The sequence below is a fragment of the Wyeomyia smithii genome, chromosome 2, assembly GCF_029784165.1.
Source record: "Wyeomyia smithii strain HCP4-BCI-WySm-NY-G18 chromosome 2, ASM2978416v1, whole genome shotgun sequence".
NCBI lineage: Eukaryota > Metazoa > Arthropoda > Insecta > Diptera > Culicidae > Wyeomyia > Wyeomyia smithii.
This window is the reverse complement of record NC_073695.1, coordinates 63,122,266-63,146,483: the sequence shown is the minus strand read 5'-3', so window position 1 is coordinate 63,146,483 and position 24,218 is coordinate 63,122,266. Positions and strand designations below refer to the sequence as shown.

Here is a 24,218-nt window from a genome sequence, read left to right as displayed (position 1 = left end):
TTTCTCCGAATCCGAAACCACCAGTGTTGAATTGGAAAATATCTTTATTGCTGCTATCATTGAGGCACTAGTATAGTTTTGGTACTGATTAACATTGAGAACACGCAGCCACTGACTGCTATCTGACTAACGGCGTGCAGAGCTAACATGAACAAATGTCTTAGACACTTTGGCGTGAATATTGGCAGTTGTTGAAATTTATGCTTAACAGCTTATTAAAAATGGCAGTTATAATGTGTGTTTTTTTTTCTCTTCTTTAATTCACTTAGGCACTACTTTTTTAAGTAATTAGTTAAGATCTACACGTCTAACATTTACCGTTCGTTGGTGGCTTTGGCCTACAGATTTTACTGCGCCCGGTTTTTCCGTAGACAATATTACAGGAAAAGGTAAAGTAACCACACGTAGATGACTTAGTGTAGTAGGTTGATTCGTAGTTTTTGCCTGGTATAGCCGGAACCTTACTATGTTCATCGATTCCGGTAACCTGCTTAGTCACTGAGATGTAGCTGTCAGGATTGCCCTGCTCACTCTCATGGGTCAGCCGATTTCCGGTCGAATCCGCATGCTTCGACGGTAAATAGCGCGTATGATACTTGGGAGTAGAACTTGTCACTTGGGCACTCGTCGTCGTTGTCGGTTCGTTAACGCCGCTCGACTTCTGACTGGGTATATCAATGAAACCTTCCGGAGGTTTTTCACTAGGTGTTTCGTGAACGGTTGTTTTGCCGTTTTGCGTCTGAACCAATCTGAACTTGTCCAAGTTGGGTATAGCTGCCACCTGCTTTTGGCCGGGTGTATTCTGCGAGAATGTTTTTCCATTGCCGTTGTTAATGTTATAGTTTCGATTCGGACGAATAGTGGTAGTCATTGGCGAGGAGGGAACGGTTGGGGGTGGCATTTCAACGATAGTGGTTTTCTTATCATCATCGTCACTGGATGTCTTCCGTGATTTCGCTTCTATACCTGTTGGCACAGACTCGGTGGTTTCGTAATCTTCTTCCTCATATTCATCGTCTTCGTCTTCATACTCCATTTCTTCTTCCGGCTTTGGAAGTATACTGTGGAAGTCGGTAACTGAAAAAATAGAATGACCATTACTGTGCTCTCCACTAACGAAGCACGCAATTACCTTGACTTTGCTGGGATGTTCTTAACCGTAAACCGTTTGGATCCACTACGTCTGACTCTCGCCTTACCGCAACACTGAACGTATTTTATTGCATTGTTACGTGTATGTGTATGCCGAAGAAGGAGAGAAATATTTGATTTTTATGTTGATATGAGTGTTATGTTAGAGTCATGCATGTTAAGTATCTAGGTATTTTAGTTATTATAAATCTCCGATGAAAGACTAATACTCGTACCCGTTGTTGGTTTTGCCGAACAATCCAATTGATTGGAATAGTTTTTTGCCCTTCTCTCGGTAACTAGATACCTGCTCCTTAGTGCCTGATGCAGATTGGGCCGCTCCATGATAAGAGATACCAAATCTTGAAAATAGGAAACTCGATTATTCAATGTTTCTATATGAAGGAAAGCTTGAAAAAATCACTTGAAGTTTCCGCTAATTTGTGACTGACTTTGCCCGGAATGAGCACCGGATTGGGCAGACGCTTGACCGCCTCCATTGAAAATATTTAACTGGCTGTTATCTTCACCCTGTGGGCGGAATCCAATTTGCGCCTGCGACGATGTCTGACCTGGACCGCTTGACTGTGCGTCCGCCAATCCACCTTTTTCGTTTGCCACGACCTGTAACAATACACGTAAGAGTTTAATTCACATCAAAAACACCCGTTCTACACAGTACCTCCGATTGGCTTTCGTGGCCCAGTCCTCCACTTTGTGATGTAGCGGAAGTTCCACCAGTTTTTGAGTTGACTTGAACTTGCGACTGAGATTTGCCAACCCCACCACTACCTTGAGCGGAGCTGAGAGCACCTTCTTTACCTCCTGTTACTTGAGCCTGTGCTGATCGATCCGTATCACTCGTTTGAGCACTCGCACTGAATGATCCTGTTCCATCGTAAGTGCCTGAAACCTGAGTCTGGGCTGTGCCTCCATTTTTGCGCCCTTGAGCACTGGCTATCACTTCACCATTTTTCACTGACGATTCAGCCTGAGAAAAAGAGTCATCATCGTCTTCCGCTAGCTGAATACTTTCAGGTGCAACTAGTCCAGTTGTTCCATCACCACCCCCTTGTCCGATAGTGGTGGGATACTGATCAACTGTAACCGGCCGCTGTCCGGCAGGATAATATTGCCCACCGCCAGGTACACCCGGTCCACCAGTTAGTTGTCCCGGAATCAATCCGCCTGTGCCTGCTGGATATTGTCCTCCGGGGTACTGACCAGGCATTTGACCTCCTGGTCCATGTTGTTGTCCACCCGTGCCATCTACTATGCCTGAATATTGACCTGCACCTGCTCCTCCTGGATACTGTCCGGTACCTGTACCTCCTGGGTACTGTCCGGTACCTGCGCCTCCTGGATACTGTCCGGTACCTGCGCCTCCTGGATACTGTCCGGTACCTGCGCCTCCTGTATATTGTCCGGTACCTGCGCCTCCTGGATACTGTCCGCTACCTGCGCCTCCTGAATACTGTCCGGTACCTGCGCCCCCTGTATACTGTCCGGTACCTGTGCCTCCTGGATACTGTCCGGTGCCTGTGCCTCCTGGGTATTGCCCAGTACCTGTACCACTTGGGAACTGTCCAGTACCCACAACACCTGGATACTGTCCGGTACCTGCACTTCCAGGATACTGTCCGGTAATTGCACCTCCAGGATAAATCCCGGTACCTGCCCCACCTGGGTACTGCCCAGCATCTATGCCTCCTGGATAGTGTCCGATACCTGCACCTCCAGGATACTGTCCGGTACCTGCGCTTCCTGGATACTGTCCGATAATTGCACCTCCTGGATATTGTCCAGTTACTGCTCCTCCAGGATACTGTCCGGTACCTGCGCCTCCTGGATACTGTACGGCACCTGCACCTCCTGGGAACTGTCCAGAACCGATTCCTCCAGGATATTGTCCAACACCTGGCCCCTCTGGGTGCCGTCCAGGGCCTGCCCCTCCTTGATATTGACCAGCACCTGGCCCCGCAGGATACTGTCCTGCACCAACCGTACCTGGATACTGTGCAGCACCTATTCTCCCTGTATACTGACCACCTGCCCCACTTGGATACTGCCCAACGCCCGCTCCACCTGGATACTGTCCCACACCTATCGTTCCTGGAAACTGCCCAGTTCCTGTTCCTGAAGTTTGCACACCTGTGCCACCTGGATATTGGCCAACACCAGTTCCACCTGGATACTGTCCTGCACCTGTTGTTCCGGGGTATTGTCCCGTACCAGTACTTGGCCCTGCAGGATATTGAACAGTGCTTGGTCCTGTTGGCCATCCAATTCCTGGTCCCCCTGGATACTGTCCAACACCGGTCCCTCCTGGATATTGACCTGGACCAATGACCACTTGTGATTGTCCAGCGACTCCTGGATATTGATCGGCTCCTCCTGGATATTGTCCAGCTCCAGCAGTCCCTGAAGGTCTTTGATACTGACCGGTTCCAGCAACTCCTGGATATTGTCCACTTACACTGGTCCCAGGACTAACGCCCCCTGGATGCTGTGTACCATCTACGATTCCAGTTTGTTCTTGCCCAGTTATCCATTGTTGCCCACCTGTGCCACTCCCTGGTACACTCAGTTTTCCTGGCTGCCCTGGTAGAAATCCTGGTAAAAATTGCTGACCACCAGTGGATGTGTGGATGTGTTGTGGAACTCCGGCGGCTCCAGGTAGGTACCCTGTACCTGAAACCGGTAGATGATGAACTGTTTGATGAGGCCCTCCAGTACCTACTAATACTGTCAAACCCCCAGGGTGAGCATAAACTGTTTGCTTTGGTGGTCCAGATCCATCCGGTAGGCCGGGAATAATTTGAACAGGTCCGTGACCGTCCAGCCGACTATCAGATCCAATTACTGTTTGTTTCGGACTTCCAGTACCGACTAAAACAGTTAGTCCGCCGGTAGGGTTAACAACAGTATGATCGTGTCCAGGAAGCGTTACCAAATGTCCGCCTGTATGATAGAGAGTTGCTTGTCCGTGTCCAGGTCCAAAACTACTTAGTGGCGGTCCTACAACGTGTGGTTGAGGTCCGCCTGTAGTGTAACCAGGCCCATAATATCCCATACCAGGGGTACCGGGAATGCCTGCCATTCCGGGTCTATCGCTAGGCCTGCCCGTTCCTCCAGTTGTCAAAGAGCCACCGTTAGTTTCTTCTCTTCTATCTAACCCAGGTCGTCCTGGACCTCCTGGAACACCAACTATGCTAGTTCCTCCATTTTGACTTGTACCACCGAGTGACCCCGTGCCCGGTCGTGCATCACCACCGGGAATTCCTTGTGAGCCTGGTTTACTAACAGTTCCTGGTAAGGCTCCTCCGGGAGAATCTGGCCCACCAACACCTGGAATAGATGGTCTTCCGATGGTACCTGGAGGTGTGCCGGGTATATAGCGGCCATCACTTATCCCAGGGGCACCAACACCAGGAATGCCAGGCCGACCAAACGTTCCAGGAACTCCTGGTGTTCCGGGTGCATATCGACCGTCGCCTGTCCCTGGTGCGCCTGGTATGCCGGGCCCTGCAAATGTACCAGGAGCTCCGGGTGTACCAGGTGTATAACGCCCGTCGCCTAACCCAGGTGCACCAGTACCTGGAATACCTGGTCTCGCGAAGGTACCAGGGCCTCCGGGGGTTCCGGAAACATATCGACTATCGCCTGGTATACCAGGTGCGGCAAATGTACCAGGAGCTCCAGGTGTACCAGGTGTATACCGACCATCAGCTGATCCAGGTGCACCAACACCTGGAATGCCTGGTCTTGCAAAGGAACCAGGGGCTCCAGGGGTTCCGGGGGTGTAACGACCATCATATCCAGGTCGGCCGTCAGGTCCAACTGGTCTGCCAGATGAATCTAAATCACTAGTTTGGCTAAGAATTGTTCCTGGCCTGCCAGTACCGCCTTGTTCGACAATAGGTCGGCCATATAGATCGGTAGCTATGGGTCGCCCAAAAGAGTCGACTTTTCCTGGCACAAAGCCCGTAGGTCTACCATCTACTGCCAATGGCCTACCATATGCATCTACGGCACCTGGTTGTACACCACCACCTTCAATAGGTCTACCAAAGGAATCAGTAATCGGTCCCGTGCCTCCACCACCATGATGAGTTCCTGGTCCAGTTCCAGGTCGGCCAGATACATCCATGCCTGTTCCTCCTCCAGTAACATCTCCAGGTCTAACTCCATGATCTCCACCAGGATGAATAATTCCCGGTTGTCCTGGTCCGAATTTATCGCTACCAGGTCTAAAACCATCAACTCCAGGACGATAGTCCCTGCCAACGTCAGAACCACCGGATCCTGGAGCTCGGCTATCATAACTATCAGGAAGCCGTAGTCTATCCCCGGGACGTTGTCCACTGCCGCCGTCGGGCGCTCTCAAAGGATCAGGTCGAGAATCTAACAATAATTTACATGTTAGCATTGGAGCTAGCGGGAGAAAGAATCTTCACCTACCATACACATAGCTTCCACCATCCACTCCCACTCCTAAGCACGACGTACAGTCACCTCCCATAGATTGACTTTGTGCCTGACCCATTCCATTAGTGCCCACTAGAAGGTATCATTCAATGTTAATTCTTCACGATAGCCAACAGCTAGTAAATTCTTACCAACAATAGCTCTGGAACCATGCTGCGTCGCTTCTGCTTCCGCTTTACCATCTTGGCTGTCCCCGAAATGTAAGTACTGTGACTGCGTCTGACCTCGAAACCTAAATTAAAAGATTGATTATTACGTTGCCGTCTGCGATGGCTGAAAACGAAAATCAAAAACTTACGTCCCCCGAAGACCATTGTTTCGCTTAACCCTACTAAGTGGACTATCTTGCAGTAATACGCCTGGATCCGACTCCTCCTGATTGTCTGTTGTTCGATCAATCTGGAAATGGTAAGGTAAAAACAAACTTACAGAAGCCGAATACAGATATTTGATTTTCAAGAAGGAAACTTTGTTCTTCTTTACTTAATTGTTCATATGCGATAGAAATGTAGTATTATAATATTAGTTCTTAATATACGATCCCGAAAGGGCTTTTTAAAAAAGTGGTTAATTTGTATCTAAGTGTTGCGTCTAAAAATACTATTTGAGCCAGTTTTACGAAGGAAAAGTCACGTTTTACTAGCTTACGGAGGATAGCGGTTGGAATGATTAGTATGTTTAAAAAAGTTACGTTCATCAATCAGATGTTTTAAAATTGTTCTCATAGGTATTCTAAGTCAGAACCATCAACTTTCGAGTTACTTTTAACGGAGATTTTTTTATGCATAAAAAAAAGATTTTTTCAATAATGTTGTGGAAACATTGTTTTGTAGCTGCACGTGAAGTTTCAAATGATTTTTTTTATGCAATTTATTTGTTTGTGCGGTCCCTATTCCTTGCACAAAACCAGGTTTGACTGTACTTCGATCATGGCCATTAAATTAACGGAACATGCCCTCTATGGCATGTGCTGTATAAACGCGGCCATGCGGCCTTCGAACGGAACAGAACGTGGAGAAGGCGAATCTACCACGGACTGCAGGAGCTGCTTAGAGAGCCATCTATCGTCCACGCCGCTAAGATTATCAGGTTGCGGTGAGCTGAGCATGTCGTAAGGATATCCGAGGAGAACGTTGTAAAGTTGGTTCTTGAAGCCAATCCGTCAGGGACGAGATGGATAGGTGCACAGCTGAAAGGGTACATCGATCAGGTGGAAGACGGTCTACGGACTCTATACAGACTGCAGAGCTGGCGAACTGCTAACAAGTCTGATTGAAAAAAATCGAACCTTGCCAAAAACGAAACGTGCCAAAACCGAACGGTCTGGGTCTGTACTCAATCAGAGTCCAATCGGCTAAAACACTCATTGTAATTAGAACATCAATTCCCCAACTGTTTTCAGCTTCTTGGGATTCGGGGTTTAAATATTTGATTTCCCGGGAAATCCTGGGATTCCAGGAAGTAAAAAATCGCAAAAAAGTTAAACGCAGTTAATTTAATGAGGACTTTATTGTTGTTATATAGAAAAAAAACGATAAAAAGAGAAGTAAAATATCCGCGATTCATTTAATTTGGATTTTATTTTTGTCAAATAGCGAAAAAGACTGATACAATGATTCGAATTAATAAAAAAAGCATTTAAACTATAAAAAAGATTAACCAGTTTTCGAAAACAAACTGATAATTATTTTCAACATCAGGAATCAGGATTATCATCCAGGGCTTCAAAATTTCATCTTCTCGAAAAAAGTCCTCTTGAAAAATTTAAAAAAAATAAACAGGCACCTGTGCCTGCTTCTCTCTATTAAAACATTCAAAATCGATTTTTTTTATGCCAAATGTCTTAGAAATGCATTAAACGTAAAGATCTGGTGCCATCAAAAAACATTTTTCTTCGAAGAAATTACCTGGGATTGGAAGACTCTTCAAGTTCGAACATTTTTTTAGTCTTAGAATGTCGATTTTTTTCAAAAAAAATCACAGGAAGGTTGTATGCAAAGCCACGACCGCAAGGTTGAAGTAGAATACTTTTACAAGAAAGACAACCCGGCTGCTTGCGTGTCAGTCATTTTTTCTAGTAAATAAACGTTGACCGTTCATTGGCAGTATTGTAATTTCTTTTTGTCTGATATTTTGAATGAAGTTCATTGAATATTCTTAAATTTTGTGCAAATGAGAAGTTGAAGTGCTGCCGAATTGTAATATGCACATTTAATACAACATCATCAAACGGGAACGGAACAAAGGCTACGGTTATGCAGAACGCGAATGACGGCGCGATGCGATTCGCCTTACCGTGGTGAAATGCACAGCTGTTTTTAAGGCGAAGTAGAGCTATACATTTCAACACATTTCGTCTTGCCGAATCGCATCGCGCTGTTATTTGCGTTCTGCATAACCGTAGCCAAACACTAAGCGACGCAAACACGTAATAATAGTCAGAGTATGCATGTAGATGTAGATAATTAACTTTGGATTATAGCGCAAAACGAGAAAATATTAACTCTTCGAATATTCATTTGTGTTCTTAAAATTTCAGTTGTTTAATTTAATATCCGATGAAATGTCTGTTTATTATCTGATGAAGCTCTTATATAGGCCAAATGATGCATTCCCAATTTACTAGGTTCATAACTCTGCCCACCGTGCTTGGGAAAGCAATCGTATAACGACCAATCAGAGGTCGAATTTTGTGTTTTGACAAGGCTTAAGAATTTTCAATAGTACAATAGTTCGAATAATAAAATTGCAATTGCATCCATTTGGTAGGAATCTTAGAAGATTTTCTAATCGATTGCTGCAAAAAAACGTGAGAAATCCATCGAAAACTAACCGATTTATTAGCATTCTAAATTGGACATAATTCTCACTTTTTTCAGTTTTAGATTTTCATTTCACATCCCTATGTAGCCGAACTTCCTGAGAGAAGTGTTCTACTTCAAAAGCATTTTGCGGTTCAAAATCGTTTGCTAATTACAACCTTTGAGCTGCCCTAACATTGGGGGAATTAAGATACACGGACAACATGCACTGTGGAAGCTATTTCACATTCAGTAAATTAGACGGGTGCGACAGATTTAAATTGCTAGGATGCAACACAGAATGCTTGTTTGTGTTGACAAAAATTATTAACTTTGAATGACTTGTTTATTTGCCTTCAAAAAGGCATTTTGATTTCCGAAATTTAATTTTCTGATGGCAATCTTCATGCAGCCCCAACACGGGGGGAATAATGGCTGTCTGGCGACACACGCTGAGAAAAACCGCGCTGCTCCTGAGACGTGGTGACCAACCACAGGGCTAGTGCTAGTCGCTGTCTAGAACTATTATGAGTGGCTCCGGCTGAAACAGGCTCTTATATAGGCCAAAAAGCATGTTTTCAATTGCAAGGTATATGATCCTGTCGACCGTGCTTGGGAAGCAAGCATATTACGACCAATCAGAGGTCGAATTTTTCGTTTTGAAAAGGTTTGACTATTTTCAATAGTACAATAGTGTGAATAATGAAATTACAATTATCTTATTTTGGGAAGAATCTTAGAAGATTTTCCAATCTATTGCTGCAAGAACGAAGGAAATCCATCGAATACTAACCGATTTATTAGCATTTGAAATTGGACATATTTTTCATTTTTTTCGGTTTTAGATTTTCATTTCACATCCCTATGTAGCCGAACTTCCTGAGAGAAGTATTCTACTTCAAAAAATAATAATTTGGTTGCCTAACCGTTTTAAGGCTACACTTTCGAGAGGACAAAACTTCTTAGCCCTACCGCCAAACGAAATTCGAAGATCAGCTGTTTACTATAGATTCCATTATCGCACCAAGGAGCATATTCATAGACAAAGAATGGAAGAGATGATTCATACCGGGTTTGTTTATATAAGACTAACTGACCCGGCAAACTTCGTTCCACCCGTTTTTCTTTATTTAAATAATTTCAAACATTTTCAATTGATTCCACATACATTTGTTTATTTTCTGCAAATGTATGACGAACCGGATATTAGATATGCTCAAACTCAAAAGACGAACCGTTAGAAATGTTTGATTGTACCCTATTAAGAATATCCTCGCTTTTTGGCTTCCGTACATCACCTTGATTCTGGAAATTTCATCCCAGTTGTTTTGCAGAATCCGTAAGTCGTACTCTTGGATTCCAAAATGGCATGTAAAGCCAACTTCTGGTCTATGGGCGTCATTCTGGTTCCGGAAATATTCATATTGGATGGTATTTGATCGATTTCGGCTGGTACCAAGAAACCGGAAGTCGCCATCTTAGAATTCAAAATGGTGTTTGAGGTCAATTGTTGGCTTCTATGCTTCATTACGATTACGGATACGTATGATTGTATTTGGTGATTAGTATTTGAGTTGTGCAGAAATTTGTGTATCATTTGTATGGGAGCACTCCCTTCCAGAAGAAGGATGGGTGACGAGCCTCCATTAAAATGTTGTTTGCCCCTAGAAACCTCAATATGTCAAATTTGGCTCTATTTGTTACATTAGTTTCCGAGTTGCGCAGGAATTTGTGTTGTGAAATAATTCGTGCACCTAAAAACCTCAACATGCCGATTTTGGTTTCATTTTTTTTATTAGTTCTTGACTTATGCAGATTACAAATCAAAGAATAAAAGAGGTGAATGAAATCCAGTCATAAGCAAACAGAAGTTTGTCACAAGCCTATAATTTTAAATCGATTTCACAATAATTTTCCGACTACCGACTACGAGCTTTATTTATATTGAGTGCGGTTTTGAGAATTTTGGCACATTTGATTATTAGGAAAAGCATTCATCGAATGCAACATTTTTCAATGGAGTAATTTCGAGCAACCTAGAGTAACGTTTTTAATGGGCCATTTCTGATTTGACTGAATCTTTTTTGCCTCTCTCCTAAAAAGATTTAGCAATCAGTAGCAAAATAAAATGCATAAAAGCAGTTCAACGGGCTGAATGTCGCATAGTGCACGGGGCGACTCCATACAAATGCTGGCCAAGCAAAGAAATGTCTTCGAATCATAGAAAAGACATGGTTTTTATATAGTTTTGGGACGCTGAGTCCGAATTTGTTGTTATTTTTGCATGAAAATGTGTATTTTTGACGCCAGGGGAATTTTCATGTTTTTTATATATGCTATATGATTTCAAATTTTGTAGTAATGCTCAAAATTTTGTCGTAATGCTCTAAAAATTGGGATTCTGACACTTCAATAGTAAACAACTATAGAAAAAATATAATTGAAATGAAATTCGCATTTTCATTTTTGGGTCGATGGCCAGCGATTTCCCACTGTGCAGTGCCTCCACAGTTATGGGTCAGCTACAAATATGGGTCACTTTTACGCAAATACGTATATTCTCACACTGAACTGAATATTCTCACACTGAACAATTTCCATTAGCAGTGGTATTTTTTGTAACTCACTTGTAACCTCATTTATACGATTAAAATGATTTAAAGTTGAAAATTTTACTAAAAACCATAATTCTGCTCGGTACAATAAGTGAAGTGACCCATAATTGTAGTAATGTTACATTTTGTGGTGCACAATTATGGGTCAGTCCAGTTATGTATTTAGACGATTTTACAGACTAAATGATTTTGATCGCCAAACGCGACCAATAATTGTGTCTTTTCCTATGTAATTAATATTTTTCTTCACAACCGATTTACACGCATCAACTGCAGTGAAACTAATTGTTGATCGAAAGTATACATCAGAACACAGAGATAGATAGTAAAACATTCGTAGTTGATAATTTTTCCGATTTTATATACATTCCTATCGAAACGTACCGTACTGCATCAAATTTCGAACACTTAAGCTATAATGTAATTTCCTGCACTCAAAAATCAACGAAAAATGAATTTGCTCGTCGATCTTAAAGGTTTGACATGTTGGAGATAGATAGGCAAACCGTCTCAACACTGACTATCACTTTTTTCAACGCCTGCTGGTTCCCTGGAAGTGGTCCTACAGTAAAGAGCTATACATCACTGGGTAAAGGACATTTCGAGGAACGAAATGGGGTATAGTAATCATGCTTCGGATTACCCTAGCAATAATAATTTGATTTTATTCTGCAGTGTTCGATGTTTGAGACTGTTCGAAGTTTGAGTCAAAACGGTATTATATCGGCCTGTTATGTTATCAAAAAAAGTTAACTCACTTTTCTCATAGATGATTTGACCAGATGAAGGTCTAGTTGTTCTATAGGTTTTTATTTAATTTTTTTATAAAGGGGTCTCTACTGTAGCCATTATTAAATATATTATCTCAGAGGTTTGACTGATTTGACCAAAACTATTGTCAGACACACGGGATGTCTTTTAAATGCTACTACTGAATTTAATGCCAAAGTCACTCCAATTTTAAAACGCGAAAAAAATCCAGCTGAGGCATTAAGTTATCGTTCAATTAGTTTACTCTCTTCTATAAGCGAACTTGTTGAAAGAATAATTGTTAATAGAATAATATTAATATACATATTAATATTACAGAGATATTAATGAAAATTCAATTTTTGCAAATGACCAGTTTGGATTTCGCCATGGGCATTCGACTACTCATCAGTTACTTAGAGTTACTAATATGATTCGTAGAAATAAATCTGAAGGTTATTCCACTGGAGCTGCTCTTCTAGACATAGAAAAAGCATTCGACAGTGTTTGGCATGAAGGTTTGATAGCTAAAATGTCCAATTTCCGTTTTCCTCTTTACATCACAAAAACTGATTTAAAGTTACTTGACTGACCGCACTCTTCAAGTTAACTATTTAAATGGTAAATCTGATAGATTACCTGTTAGAGCTGGTGTACCTCAAGGAACTATCTTGGGCCCAGTCTTATATAATATTTTTACTTCTGATCTTTCTGATTTACCACCAGGATGTCAGAAATCTCTGTTTTGTGACGAAACAAGCATTTCCGTAAAAGGAAAAAGCTTTCATGTTATATGCAGTAGACTGCAAAAAAATCACAGGAGGGTTGCGTGCAAAGCCACGACCGCAAGGTTGAAGTAGAATACTTTTACAAGAAAGATAACCCGGCTGCTTGCGTGTCAGTCATTCTTCCTAGCAAATAAATGTTGACCGCTCATTGGCAGTATTGAAAATTCTGTGCAAATGAAGTTGAAGTACTACTCAATTTCAGTTTGCACATATAAATACGACCTCACTGAACAGGAAAAGAACAAACTCTTTACGGCGCAAACAAGTTCCAACAGTCAGAGTATATGTACATGTGAATTCAAATTAAGATAATTAACTTTTGGTTGAAGCTCAGAACGAGAAAATATTAAATCTTCAATTCATTTGTTTGGTTGTCCCAAAAATGACAGTTTTTTGTTGAAGTTAAAATCGGATATGACGCTGATTGCATCTCTGTGTTACGCCGATAGCGGGAGTTATGGTGAACTTGCGTATGACGAAGGCATCGTATTACTTGTTTTATTGAATGGGAGAAAGAGGAATATTGTAAAATTTTGTAAACATTTAACTCAAACAATATTACCAAATCGTAGTCAGGCACTCTGACAACAGAGTTGAAGGCTGTTTTTACACTGAAAATCAGACAGCCAGCAGAAGTTTTGATTACCAAAATCCAGAATGCCGAACAGCCGTAAAGAGAGTTGTTTATTTACCTACGGCAAGTTTCTCGCCCCATCGCGCGTGTTTGCGTTCACCATGGCAGAGGCCTAACTGTCTTTGTAAACGCGTTCTAACAGGGCAGTTTAGACAACTACAACAGAATTTGATTGCATCCCGCACAGAATGTCTGCTTGTGTTTATGCCAAAAAATTAATAGCCTTCAATTATTTGTTTATTTGCCTTGAAAAAGGCATTTTGCGGTTCAAAATCGGTTGCTGATCGCAACCTTTGAGCTGCTCTAACAGTGGGGGAATTAAGATACACGGACAACATGCACTGTGGAAGCTATTTCACATTCAGTAAATTAGACGGGTGCGTCAGATTTAAATTGCTAGGATCCAACACAGAATGCTTGCTTGCGTTGTCAAAAATTATTAACTTTCAATGACTTGTTTATTTGCCTTGAAAAAGGCATTTTGATGTTCAAAATTGAATTTCCTGATGGCAATCTTCATGCTGCCCCATCACGGGGGGAATAATGGCAGTCTGGCGACACACGCTGAGAAAAACCGCGCTGCTCCTGAGACGTGGTGACCAACCACAGGGCTAGTGCTGCTGCTAAGGAACGACGACTGCTGTTGTCGCTGTCTAAAACTATTATGAGCGGCTTCGGCTGAAACAGGCTATCTTATATAGGCCAAATAGCATGTTTTCAATTGCAAGGTATATGATTCTGTCGACCGTGCTTGGGAAGCAATCGTATAACGACCAATCAGAGGTCGAATTTTTCGTTTTGACAAGGCTTGACTATTTTCAATAGTACAACAGTGTGAATAATAAAATTACAATTATCTTATTTTGGGAAGAATCTTAGAAGATTTTCCAATCTATTGCTGCAAGAACGAAGGAAATCCATCGGATACTAACCGATTTATTAGCATTTGAAATTGGACATATTTTTCACTTTTTTCGGTTTTAGATTTTCATTTCACATCCCTATGTAGCCGAACTTCCTGAGAGAAGTATTCTACTTCAAAAGTCTAGATATATTTTCTTCATATTTGCAGAAATGGAAGATTTCTCCTAAACACAATTAATTATTTTTCCTTATAAGCCAAGAGTTTCTTTTCTCAAACCCACAAATAATCATGTTGTTAAGATGAACGGTGCAATCTTAAATTACTGAAGGATTCGTGAAAACCTATTTCCCATTACCTATTAGTATTTTTTAACCTTTATTATGCCCATTTAGGACAATTTTCTCATTGGCTTCATTGGTTTCAAAACTTACTACAAATATTTTTTTGAAGCAAAAAAATATATACCCCAACTGTATCATTTATTTTCAATTCAGTCGGAGAAAGCAGTTTAAGGCATGCTCCTGAATTTTGATCAATATCGACAATTTTAATGATGGAAACGAAAACTTTGATTGTCTAGCTGTCTTACGAATATAAGAAATACCGTTAATCACAAAGAAATCACCATTCGAAACAAATCGACCTATACTGCAGCCATTCAGGAGCCACTTCGGGTGCTGAAAAAAAACGCCTGCAAAACAGATGGAAACTGCTTAAAATAGGTTCGGGGTGATTGGAATAGTGTCCCTCGATTGATAACTTTAATTGATTATTGTTAAAGTTTGCTTACGTGTGCCGTGTCATATAAACTATTTAAACTAAAAAAAAGTTTGCTAACTTAGTTTTACAATCTGAAAAAAATTTCTGACAGAGAAAAAGATAGAGAACAGACTAATATACTTCTGTTTGAATTTCACCCAACACATTACGAGTATTTCGTCTCAATACACAGGCGGTTCCTAAAGCTGCTTAGAATATGTTCCCTACCCTATGTATATTCCAAAAGCAGCTTGAAGGTTTATGGAGCTATTTGTTCCAATTGAAAATGCCGTTGAAGTTGACGAAAAATGCGAGAGAATGGATCGAGGAAGCTCGAAAAAAATCAAGAACAACACATTACTCGAATTAACGAAAACGCTGTACAATCTTTTTGTAAACTTTACATCATCAGATCCCAAATCGAAGCTAAAATAGACCTTTGTTGGACGGCGACGATATGGGATTATATTAATATTAAATTTCGAAAACCGACCATGTACATTTTGTTCATTGGCCCAAAAAAATCATCTATGCAAAATTTCAGCTCAATCGGACATGATTTAAAGGTGCTTCAAAGCGCTGAAAGTTGTGATATTTCGACCCTCAAAAATCTACCACACGTACATGAGTACATGAAATTGGGAAAACCGAAATTATTTTTCTATGCAAAATGTTTTGCATAAAACGTCGAGTTCTGGTGTTATCTTGAAAAAAAAAAAATTTAACCGGAAATCGACCTTCTGGCACTTAGCCGTTTTCTGAGCAACCGGTTGCGCAACCGAAGGCTTAATATGAAATATTTTAGAACTGGTTCCTAAAATGATAAAAATTATTTTAATGTTCATTAGGAATCTCAAACTTAATTTTCATCAGCGTGGATCATTTATTTTTTACTAGGGTGGTTCCAACCACAATTAAAAAATGGTTTGAAGTGGTTTAGTATTAAAAATGCTTATATTAATTCGACATGATTTTTTTTTGCTATTTGGTTTTTCGTGTATTCAGATTTGACAGTTCACGCTGGAATTCTGACAGCTGTCAAAGTCTAATGTACTCAGTTTGGTTTGCCATTTCACCATGAACAGACAACCCACCTGAACAACGCTTACAAATAATCGAATTTTTGGGCCTTAGAACAACTTGCCGAAAATCCACTTTTTTACCGAAAAATTGTGTTCAGTGACAAAGCTCCATCCTGGTTAAATGGGTATGTTAATACGCAAAATTGCCGCATTTGGATCGAAGAGCAACCAGAGACAATACAAGAATCGCCAATGGTTTAAAATTAGTTTATTTGACACGGCACGATACATTTTCTGTTTTACTGAGCCAAGTACAATTCGTATTAATTCTACGTTAGCAGGGAAAAGAGGGAGGCCTTTTTTTATTCTCGCGGCCGACTACGAGCTAGTGGGGATTTAAGGTGAGAGGAGGGGAGATACAATTCTTGCTCAAAACTAATTAGGATATACGATCTATTTGTGTTTCGACTGGTGTTCTTTTTTGTTTTTTTAAACATAGATTTAGGCTCTTCGTGTTCGTGTCTCCAGCGTCGTATACGGGTATTCTGACAAATAGACAAAAGAATATTAAATTTTAATGTCAGTCTTTTTCAAATAACAGTACAGTTGTGTCATGTACTGAAGATCACCGCTTCCCAGAATGTTTCTAACGGGAACGTTCGGTTGTTTTCCTCGGGCCCGGAGGGAATCTATAACCTCGGACCTAACATCACAGAAATCGGCACACGACCAAACAACATGCTCGATGTCATGGTAGCCATCGCCACAAACGCAGTGATTACTGTCTACAAGCCCTATACGAAAGAGATGCGTGTTTAACGTGTAGTGATTGGACATAAGTCTGGACATCACGCGAATGAAGTCCCGACCGACATCCAACCCCTTGAACCATGCTTTCGTCGATACCTTAGGAAAAATGGAATGTAGCCTCCGTCCCAGTTCATCTGAGTTCCATGATGATTGCCAACTGTTGAGTGCTCTCTGACGCAAAATGCTATAAAATTCATCATAAGCAATTGGTCTTTCATAAATATCGCCATCAATAGCACCCACCTTAGCTAAAGAGTCAGCCTTTTCATTACCCGGAATCGAGCAATGAGAAGGGACCCACGCTAAGGTAACCCGGTTTTTTTATCTGTTAAAGCACTTAAAAACCGCCGTATTTTCCCCAGGAAATACGGGGTGTGCTTCACAGGCTTCATCGATCGCAGAGCCTCAATGGCACTGAGACTATCTGTGAAGATGAAGTAGTGGTCTATGGGTAGGGTTTCGATGATTCCAAGAGAGTACTGAATAGCAGCAAGTTCTGCGACGTACACGGAAGCAGGAGCATCGAGTTTGTAGGAGGCGGTGAAATTTTCGTGGAAAACACCGAAGCCAGTGGACTCATCTAGATTAGATCCGTCAGTGTAAAACCTTTTATCATAACTAACATGCTTAAACTTATTGGAAAAAATCTTAGGGATCCCTTGGGGTCGCAAATGATCCGGGATACCAGAAATGTCTTGTTTCATGGTGGTGTCGAAGAATAAAGCATTATTAGAAGTATCTAAAAGTGCGACATTGGAGGAATCGTATGAAGAAGGATTAATATCTTGAGCCATATAGTCAAAATATAAAGTCATAAATCTGGATTGAGATTGAAGGTCGACCAACCTCTCGAAATTTTCAATTACTAATGGGTTCATAATTGTGCATCGTATTAGCAACCGGTAAGAGAGATTCCAAAAACGATGTTTCAACGGAAGAATACCCGCTAACACTTCAAGACTCATCGTATGGGTCGACTGCATGCAACCCAAGGCAATTCGCAAACAACGATATTGTATTCTCTCTAATTTTATAATGTGCGTGTTCGCGGCGGAGCGAAAGCAGAAACAGCCGTACTCAAGAACTGACAATATCGTTGTTTGGTATAACCTTAGAAGGTCTCCTGGGTGAGCACCCCATCAAGTTCCGGTAATCGTACGAAGAAAATTAATCCTCTGTTGGCATTTTCGTGTCAGATACCTAATATGACAAGCCCAGGTGCATTTAGAGTCGAACCAGACCCCGAGATATTTAGCGACTAAAACCTGAGAGATCGTTTTACCCGTTAGTAGGAGCTGCAGCTGAGCTGGGTTATGCTTCCAAGAAAAAACGACCAACTCAGTTTTCTCCGGAGAGAATTCGATACCCAGCTTAAGAGCCCATTCAGACAAATTGTCTAAGGTATCTTGCATTGGTCCTTGCAGATCGCTAGCCTCGCTACCAGTAATGGATACAACGCTATCGTCTGCAAGTTGTTTTAGCGTGCATGAATTTGCAAGACATTCATCGATGTCATTGACGTAAAAATTATATAAGAGAGGACTTAAACATGAGCCCTGGGGAAGGCCCATGTAACTAATTCGGGAAGTTGTCGAATCGCCATGTGAGAAATACATATGCTTTTCTGACAACAAATTGAGCAAAAAGTTATTCAAATTTGGTGAAAGTCCCTGCGAATGAAGTTTCGCGCTTAAAACTTCTACAGAGACAGAGTCAAAAGCCCCCTTAATATCCAAGAACGCAGAAGCCATTTGCTCTTTACGAGCAAATGCGAGTTGAATTTCAGTAGAAAGCAACGCTAGGCAATCGTTCGTCCCTTTGCCCCGGCGAAAGCCAAATTGAGTATCTGAAAGTAACCCGTTTGTTTCGACCCATTTGTCTAACCGTAAGAGGATCATTTTCTCCATTAATTTCCGGAGGCAAGAGAGCATCGCAATCGGCCTATATGAATTGTGATCAGAGGCAGGTTTCCCGGGTTTCCAAATAGCAATGACTTTTACCTCCCTCCAGTCATGCGGAACAATGTTTAGCTCAAGAAACTTGTTGACCAAATTCAACAAGCGTCTTTTTGCAGAGTCGGGTAGATTCTTCAACAGGTTGAATTTTATTCTATCTAACCCTGGAGCCTTATTGTTGCACGACAGGAGAGCCATTGAAAATTCCAACATCGAAAATGGAGGCTCTTCCGTAGTTACTATAAACGCGTCGCGAAAGGTTTTCTGTTCCGGTACAGAGTCCGGACAGACCTTTTTGGCAAAATCGAGTATCCAGCGATCTGAATACTCCTCACTCTCATTCGAAACGTCACGGTTCCGCATGCGCCTGGCGGTATCCCAAAGAGTGCTCATCGCTGTTTCCCTCGACAACGCGTTTACGAACCGCCGCCAGTACCCGCGTTTTTTCGCCTTTACTAAGCTCTTCATCTGCCTGCCCAGTGCCTCGTACTTTCGAAGTAGGTTGACAGTGCCGTACTTCCGGTAGTCCTTATACGCCGCGGACCTTCGCGCGTACAGCTCTGAGCACTCTTCGTCCCACCATTTGTTGGGAGGGCGCTGTCTAATTACCCCGGGTATCGGTTTCGTCTGAGCTTGAGTCGCGGCGTCGATTATCAAGCCAGCTAAGAACGCGTATTATTCCTCCGGAGGAAGTTCCTCGTGAGTCTCGATAGATTCCGCTATAATAGACTCATAACGCTTCCAATAAATATTACGTGTAAGGTCGTAGGAAATATTGATTGGGTTCGGGGGAGTTGAACCATTAGCAATTGATATAACGATTGGAAGATGATCACTACCATGGGGATCGTTGATTACTTTCCACTGGCAATCTAACGCTAGTGATGTCGAGCAGAGGGATAGGTCAAGCACGCTTTCACGTGCTGGAGGATTAGGTACACGTGTCGCTTCCCCAGTATTCAAAAGTGTCATATAGGAAAAGGAAGGAAAAGATGTTTCCTGTCGAGGGTGGCTCAGCCCTCTTAAGCATTTCTGCAAAAGAGCGCTTTGATCGTTTCTTAAGGGAACGCTTAATTTTTTCCTCGCGTTGTTTGTACGCGGGACATGCTGGAAGGTCATGCCGAGTTCCCTCGCAATAAAGACACTTTTCAGTATCCCCACTGCAAGCGTTCTCAGCATGATTGCCTCCGCACTTGCTACAGCGTGCCTTGTTGCAGCAGTAGGTGGCTGTGTGACCTAACTGCTTACAGTTTAGGCAATGCATGACCCGCGGTACGAACAGGCGTACAGGTAGACGAACCCTGTCCAAGCGGACGTAGTTCGGCAGCGCGGATCCGGCGAATGTTACTCGGAAGGAATCCGAAGAGAGGAATTTCTTCTTCCCTTCTTCGATGGATACTGAATGCAATTGCTTGCAATCCAGTATCTTTACACTTTGCATCAAGGGGTTTTTAAAACAGCCAACTCCATGACGCAAAATGTCTGCTGATGGGAGAAATTTCAATTTCTTCCCCGTTTGTTTCCACATCCAGGAAAAGTTGCACCTGCACGTCGTCCATTTTGCGGGAGCGTTACGCTCTACCGCACACAAACGATAAATATTCGAATATGGGGGGGGGGGGGTTCAAGTAGTTGATATTAAATTTTAAAAACAATTTTTCAATCTACAATGGATCAAATAAAATAAAGACAGTAAAACTAATACTAATAACAATAATAAGAATATCAATAATAATATTATTAATAATATTATAACATAGTAGTAATATTGATAATAATAGTAAAAATTCTAAAGGTAATACTTCACCGAACGTCTAAGTCACGACCTCACGGCTGATAGTTGGATTAATCGAGTGTCTCCGCAGAACAAACAATGACGATCCAGCTTCGTGTTGTGACACAGTGGCCGTATCTTACACACGACCTTGTAGATGCCACTTGTAGTTGACTTCCACTCGCTCGATCGTATGGTGGTCCGTGCTGCTAGCGGGGTAACAGCGGTGCGGGAGAATTATTCTTGCTGATATATCAGCTGCGTATCGAATCACTGGCGGGGTAGCCTGCCCCTACCAGTGTGCAGATGTTTCTGCCGATATACAACAGGCTATTGTTATCGCGCAACACAAGAACTAATCGACAAAAAAACACCCGTACGATAACTCGTGTATTGTTATTTTGCGAACTCAAACGGAGATAAACAATTTGCGTCTAATCGAGACGAAAGCAAAACAACGAATGTCAAGAATCGCCAATGCACCCAGAAAAATGCACGGTTTGGTGCGGTTTACACGCTATCATTGGTCCGTACTTCTTCAAAGATGATCAAAATCGCAACGTTACGGTCAATGGCGCTCGCTATCGCGCGATGATTTCTAATTTTTTTTTGCCGGAAATGGAAGAGCTGGGTCTTTTGGACATGTGGTTTCAGCAAAACGGAGCAACGTGCCTCACATCGCGCGAATCAATGGACATATTACGGAATGACTTCGGTGAGCAATTTATCTCACGAAATGGACCGGTGAATTGGCCGCCTAGATCATGCAATTTAACACTGCTAGATTATTTTTTTTGGGGCTACGTTAAGTCTCTCGTCAATGCGGATAAGCGGATAAACCAATTTATCGGCTCAAATAAAGATTCATACAGTTTTGTAATTTTTATGTGTTTTTTTAAAGAATGAAAAAATTCTTAAAAAATCACCCTTTATATAGATGTGCCAACTAGTTTCAATAAGGGTGGTGGCAACTATGAAAACCATGAAATTTTATAACACTTAAAGGAAAAGAAAAATCTAACCTTTGTAAAAAAACTCTTTGTTATTTCCCATTTAGAAAATTTTGCTGGACATGGCGCAAGTAACGCAATGTTAATGACTTAAGTTTCCTACTATGATTGCTTTTTCCAATTCAATAACAATTAAAATTTCATTTTAATCGTTTTTGGGAACCACCCTAGTGAAAAATAAATGAATTACAGCTCTAAAAAAATCCATATAAAAAGCCTTCGGTTGCCCAAGAGTTGAGAGAAAAACGAGAGGAATTTCAAGAAAACATTTGGAATTTGTTTGAAGTTTTGTTTATTTGTCAGTTGAATTAGCCTACGATTTAATGTGAATGTTTATACGATACGAACTGTTTTTTGCAAAAATACATACGATTTATGTCATTTTATGTTTCGACTTGAAACAAAAGTATCGGCATAAAAGTATCATTGTAAAAATTTCAACATATTCAACTTCAAAACTGATTTTCAATGTATACATAGTATAAAGTAGTATTATCTTCGTAATACAGAGTTTAGTTGAAATATCCATTTGCAAGATAAATCGGAAACAATGCGCAGGTCGAAATAGAAAACTGTCGTTTACTCGAATAACCAATTTTGCAAATTATACAATTCTGCGGTTATAGGTAGTTTACAACACTTAAGCTTGTTGGATTTTGTTTTCAAATTATTCTTCTTCTCGAAAAAAAAAAAAATCTTCGACTATCAACATTGCTCACTAACCCGCATTCTTCATTTATATCAGTTTTTGGAGGCTTATTTCACTAAAAATTGATCTACTTATTTAGCAAGAAAATGCCAAATGAATTCAAAAATATCATTAAAACGCGTAAATTAAAAAAAAAACACCAATTGCGTAAAGAACGACTTAAGTGCTGCAAAATTAGTATCGCAAATCCGCCAGTTGCTCGAGAAGCAAACCCGATTACCGTCCCCGGCTGGAGATAATCAGCTTTCAGCAATAAAAAAAAACTTCATGGTCATTTCCAAAATCTCTCCTTTCCACCTTTCTTGCACGATCTGATCGATGACGGATTCGTTCGCTCGTTTTAACACAAACATCCGTGCGGCCGAAGTTGCTTCCGTGACCTGACCTATTTATACACGAAAAAGATGTACAGATTCATTCTAATCCATGCTCGCGACTCGCGGCAAGCGCGTAATCTGTGCAGCCTTTCGCTGCCGGCTTATCACGCTCATTCCCAATTTGTGATTTGTATAAGCAAAGGAGTACACAAACGAAACGAACACGTCGCCGTTCTGCAACTCTAGTTTCGCATCACCGAAACGAGGCTGTTATGGGGTAAAGGAGTCGGTTGTTTCATCTTTGTTTCCGCTTAGTAGTAAAATAATCGAATGCAACTTTGCGTTCGGTTAAAGACACACATCGTACAGAATGATCAAATATTGTTTTGAAATGACCATAAACAAACAAAAAAAAGCTCTGTTTCCGCCCGGGATCGAACCGGGGGCCTTCCGCGTGTTAGGCGGATGTGATAACCACTACACCACGGAAACAGCGATGAGTAATCATTGTGTTTAGATAAAGAAAAATTTGAACCGCTAACACAAACGTGACAGGTAATGACGTATTTCGCAAGGACTTACATTTTTAAAATCCGCTCTCCTAACCGTTACGCACAGCGTAACAAAAAGCGCCCACTTGACGGGCTGCATTTTCAACACTTATCTCCAAAGGATGTAATGTGAAAACACTGTCCGTTTCTGATAAACTCCGCTCAAGATTCCGCCAGCACTTGAAATATTTTCTGTACTTTATTCGCTTACATAACATCCATCTTTTCCTGTCAGCATGCCTAATTCCAGTAAACTATCACTCCTTTTTGCACTACTAGAATAGATTGGTTTTTCTTTATATTTAGCTTCATCTATGCATCATCGCACCCCACTCATATCCATCCCACACTTGACTATGACCGAAAGCACTTAAGAACAGCACAAACTGTAAACGTCAGTTGTTTTCCGACCAAAAGCAGCGGGCTTCCTTCCGAATAAATTCACTCCTATCGAATGGGGCAGATAGTGGTTTAGCACTCAAAGTTCTACACTTAATCTGTGTCTTCTCCTCTGGGGTAGAGATTCATCAGCACCGCACACTGTTGATAATGTTGACCGTCGCGCACGCCGTCGCTGGACTCGAGGAGCTCCGGAAAACGCGACCGTTCCGGGGAACAGTTCAACCACAAGTGACGGACGATCCTCGATGTTGCGAATACTAAGGCTCAGAGCTCCGTCTGTCATCTGTGCTGGTTCGGTCGCTCGCCAGAGAACCAACAGACGAGATGGTATGGTACATCGCAAACCCGGCTGAGCCGCGCGGAGAACTCGAGAGTATTCCCGAGCGATGGTGAGCCGAGATGCTGATGTTTTAATTCTCTGTTTTTGATTGATAGGTTATGAATTACTACGGATGGAAGTTGTACGAGAAAAGTACTGAAGTGGTTTCAATGAAGAGGTCATGAAACATCTCTACATGAAATAATTCAGGTTCATGCTCGAAGTCAACTAATCTTATAAAATAACAACATTCGAGCATTTTCTATGTTGCTTAGAGCAAAATAATAAAATTTAATCTAACAGTTCGCACAGTGTTTCTAATCTTCGTCAAGAACGATCTCAGTAGGCATTTGTAGTAAGGATAATTTCATTTGTTTACATTATTGGGTGTCATCGGAGCAAGCACGCTGTAAATCGAGGTGTCCCGAACTCTTTCGCTGATTTATTAAGTGATTTTCTCAAATGCACGGTTTATGATGTCCCGAGACTAATAAGGAAACATTGTAAACCGGAAAGTG

General features: G+C 41.5%; 1 protein-coding gene and 1 non-coding gene across 2 annotated transcripts; both read right to left on the bottom strand.

Moving 5' to 3' along the window:
• Positions 1-26: 26 nt before the first annotated feature.
• LOC129721209 (collagen alpha-1(III) chain-like) lies at positions 27-23,617 on the bottom strand. The gene is made up of 9 exons (XM_055673506.1): positions 23,011-23,617; positions 5,918-6,018; positions 5,751-5,851; positions 5,593-5,691; positions 1,814-5,535; positions 1,556-1,755; positions 1,368-1,493; positions 1,133-1,206; positions 27-1,077 (listed from the first exon to the last, which is right to left on the bottom strand). The coding sequence occupies exons 1-9, from the start codon at positions 23,077-23,079 to the stop codon at positions 308-310; spliced, it is 5,262 nt and encodes a 1,753-aa protein (XP_055529481.1). The 5' UTR covers positions 23,080-23,617; the 3' UTR covers positions 27-307.
• Trnav-aac (transfer RNA valine (anticodon AAC)) lies at positions 22,848-22,920 on the bottom strand. The gene has a single exon. It is a non-coding gene; the product is annotated as a tRNA-Val (tRNA).
• Positions 23,618-24,218: the final 601 nt, after the last annotated feature.